General features: G+C 34.1%; 1 protein-coding gene across 1 annotated transcript; it reads left to right on the top strand.

Moving 5' to 3' along the window:
* The first annotated feature begins 372 nt into the window (after positions 1–372).
* On the top strand, positions 373–1701 carry LOC110789381 (uncharacterized). The gene has a single exon (XM_021994040.2). It carries the CDS (start codon positions 507–509, stop codon positions 1455–1457), a length of 951 nt encoding a protein of 316 aa, XP_021849732.2. The 5' UTR covers positions 373–506; the 3' UTR covers positions 1458–1701.
* The last annotated feature ends 2441 nt before the right edge of the window (positions 1702–4142 follow it).

Raw genomic sequence — 4142 nt, 5'->3', positions numbered from 1 at the left:
ACCATTAAGACAAAGTTTATTTACGATTTAAGTTTTTTTTATTTAAGGGAAATTACACTTTAAGATTTGATAGGATTCAATTGGACTTTTTCCAAATGCTCAAATCAAAATCGATTTTTTATAAAAAAAAATAACTAAGTTAATACTATGAGTGTATGAGTTAATCGTAAAGTGCATCACCAAATCATAAAAGTATGATTTTAAGCTAATTCTAAGATTTCTCTCTCCTCATTAAATTTAAGCTAATCCTGGACTACCCACATGCCCCTGCCAGCCTGTACTTGCTTCCCCCTCTATCTCTCTCTACCCGTTCGTGCGCGCCTACTTTTCTGTAATTAAATTCTCCCTCTCTTCTTTAACCACCCTTTATAAACCCCCCTCCATCCTCTAAACATTTCCACAAAACAAACTTCCTCCATTTTTTTTCTTCTAAATAACACAAAACTAAACAAAACACCTTCAATTCTTTGAACAAATTCAATACCCTTCAAAAGAAAGCCATTATTATGGGAAGATACCGTCGTACAGTTTCGTTTCCGAACCCGCCCACGCCGCACATCCGCCCCGCTGCTAAAGGCTACCACGTCCGGTCTGCCTCCCTCCCCTGCATTCGATCCCACCCGTTGATCCCTCAGCTCCGAGACGAGGTTAACGAGCTTCGGGCATGGGAACGGGCCCAATCCGGGCCTGGATCGGGCTCCATTGTAGACGGGTTGGCCCGTTTGAAGGGTGTCTTAGACTCCCTTGACGATGTCCTCCAGCTGCCCCTGACACAGGACTCTCTTTCTAACAAAACCAACGTCGTTGAGAAGCTTCTAGAAGATTTTCTCCGGTTTGTAGACGTGTATGGTATATTCCGGGCCTCAATGTTGGGCCTAAAGGAGGAAGTTTCCGCTGCACAAGTTGCCCTCCGTAGGAAGGATGACTCCAAGATTGGCCTATTCATCAAGGCCCAAAAGAAAATAGCTACTGAAGTTGGCAAGCTAATCACCGCCATCGGCTCAGTCCCGGAACAACCACCCGTCAGCCCCTCCGTCGTTGCGGTGTCCGACTACGACGACGAGCTCGGTTATGTGATCAGGGACGTGAACCGGCTAACGGCTTCCGTTTCCGAGGCCGTCTTCGTGTCGGTTTCGGGCTTTTCGGGCCGAAGGCCCACATGGGCTAGCTTTGGGCTCGGGAGGAAGGCAAGAAAGGAAGAACAAGGGTTGATTGAGGAGTTTCAAAAGGTGATAGGAGGAGTGGAAAATTGGTTAGAGTTGAGAAAAAATAATAATAAGAAGAAAAATAGTAGTAATACTAATAATAATGAGGAGGAAGTAATGAGAATGGGATTGTTAAAGGGAATGCAAGAATTGGAGGATTGTATTGGAGAACTAGAAAGAGAGAGTGAAAGAGTGTTTAGGAGTTTGATTAGCACAAGAGTTTCACTCCTAAACATCCTAACTCATGCATAGAAACATCTCTTACACGATTCTTTGAAATTGAAATTTGACTCTAGTAACTAATTTTTTTGTTTCCCCCCTTTATTTTTTTGGAGTGTAAGAAAGTTAAAAAGGATCAAAAATCAAAGAGATGCATGAAAAAGAATTGATGAATATTTTTTTTCTTCTATTTTCCCACTTGTATAGTCATTCTTTATGTACATGATCACATAGATATAATTAATGCATATAAATATTAATTCTCCAATTATCGTTCTCTAATTTCTTCTTTGATTTAAACCATTATGAACAATATTGTACGAATCGAGTAGTATAAAGTATGAAGTACCCATGAATAGAGTAGTAGATATCAGAATTCCTTTTCAAAAAATTAAATTTTTTTAAAAAATAGGTATCAAAATTCGGGAACAACATTGTTATCAAAATATTCAATTGATGGCCTATATATTCAATTCAAGATCTTTTCAAAAATTTGAACACTATCCAAATTTTGAATCGAAATGTTTACAAAAATGAACATATATATGCTAGTGTTAAACAGTAAACTCAATCTAATGTGTTCAAATATATTTGTGTTTTTATCGCTGGTTTAAACCGTATGTGTTCAACAATTATCAACTGCATGAACTTGATCTTATTGGATCTATGGTCAAAAGTCTCTTGTAAAATTATTAAAAAATGTAGGAATATTATTAGATCGATATATAGTCACCTAACTTATACTAGATGTGTTTTTAGCACAAAATGTCCTATTACAAAATTACTAGATACTACTTCCTTTGATCTGCATTGTTAATCATGATTAACGGTTAACTAATTAGCATAAAACATGAAGATAAGAATTAATGTAATGTTGTCCAGACTTCTAGAAAGAAAAGGTGAGTAATATTTGAATGAAATAAGCTAGTGTCAATTTATTTTGGAACGAAATTAGATGGTTTAGTGTGTTTTTTCATCTCCAGAAGTCTAATAAAATTTTAAGCCCATTTGATTTTTAGTCGGTCTAATATTTTGAATAATCCTTTAATTTTCCGACTAAATTAACTCTAACAATTCTAATTTTTTTTTAAAAAAATACCCTTGTATAGTTTCACGTTATATAATCTTACAAATAAAACCTTGTAAAATAGAACAACTACGAGAATTATATTGAACGACAAGAAAAGAGAAAGCAAGCTAAGGATAGCTAATAAATGTTTTTGATAATATATAATCTTTATCCAATAATGATGGAGGCATTATAAGCAGTTAGAACTTAGAAGTTTAATGAATGATCCAAAGATATTGTTGTCTGGTAGTGATCCTAATAGCCTGTACAATAACCCGTATTCAGAGGATGCCTCTAATAATACATCCTTCATCATTTTGCTCCCAACATGCATCATGCATCATGCATGCCTCCATTTCTATAAATATTTCGTATAATATAGTCTATAGTTTATGTTTATAAAATATTAACCATTACTCAACCGTAACAATCTTGAATTATTGTGCTAATTTTCATATAAATCGAACATTGATTACACCGATCAACATATGAATTTCAACGCATTTCTAAATTAATTCCAACCATTAACTTTGACTTTATTGAACTAATGAACTTAAGAGTGTGTTATATTTACCTTAATTATATTTACTTGTTTATTTACTTATCTTATTCGAACTTATTAGAATTTATTAAAACTTGCTTTAATTATAGATTATACTAGATAACTAATAGGCTATATAAATATGGTAAATATTTAGTCAATGTTATTTAAGGTTAGCATAGGTTACAATTGAACTTATCTGAAATTATTTTTCATGAAAATAACTGAAAATTAGGTGAACAAAAAAAAGAGCCTAAACAATTTCAATTTGGATTTAATCCGAAATTTTGATTTTAAAAATTTCGAGTGAAACTATTCCAATTTTTTTTAACACACATTAACCCGAATTAGTAATTTGATTTGGTTTGAGTTATATTTTATTTGAATTATGGACACTGAACTCCCCATTCCATCCCCACGGACCTCTAGGACTGTCAAATCGGGTCATCAATCGATTACGGTTCGGATATTATCGGATAATATAATTGTGTGGGGTCATTGTGCTTATGAATGTGTGAATGTTTTTCGGGTCACTTCAATTTTTATCTTAAATCTATTAAACCGGGTCAGTTTTTGACAACCTACAAACCTTTGGCTCCTGGTCCCCTACATTTCATGATATCTCTTGTGTTACATAGCGACCTTAGCCTTTTAAAAAACATGTAATGGGCCTAGGTAGTTTAGACCTTGAGGCTAAAAGCCATTGGTAAATTGTATCCAAATCCAAACAACTTGCCCATAGCAGTGATAGCACACAGGAACAAGGAGCATGAAACAGTAACACGTACCCATAGAATTCAAAATGAAACTAATACCCCGTTATCCGAGATTGAGTACGGATATCCATTACCTTACCGAACAACTAAAATTATTTATTTGCGAAAAAAATCTATGAAAAATTCAACATTTTTGAAAATATATATTTCCCCAATAGCGTCATTTTGACTTTTACGTTTGACAACACATAACTTTAACTATCAATACTCATGATTGTGTATTACTCCCTTCAACCCATAATATAGTGTTCGTTTGACCTTTTTCACGGAAATTAAAAAACTTGAAAAATAACATGATAAACTATTAATGTTATTTTACTTTGATAGAAAAA

This window comes from Spinacia oleracea, chromosome 5 (assembly GCF_020520425.1).
Source record: "Spinacia oleracea cultivar Varoflay chromosome 5, BTI_SOV_V1, whole genome shotgun sequence".
In the NCBI taxonomy this organism is placed as follows: Eukaryota; Viridiplantae; Streptophyta; class Magnoliopsida; order Caryophyllales; family Amaranthaceae; genus Spinacia; species Spinacia oleracea.
This window is presented reverse-complemented; position numbering and strand designations above follow the sequence as displayed.

Coding starts and splice junctions, on each gene's coding strand:
- LOC110789381 (XM_021994040.2), top strand. CDS start 507: ATGGGAAGATACCGTCGTACAGTTTCGTTTCCGAACCCGCCCACGCCG.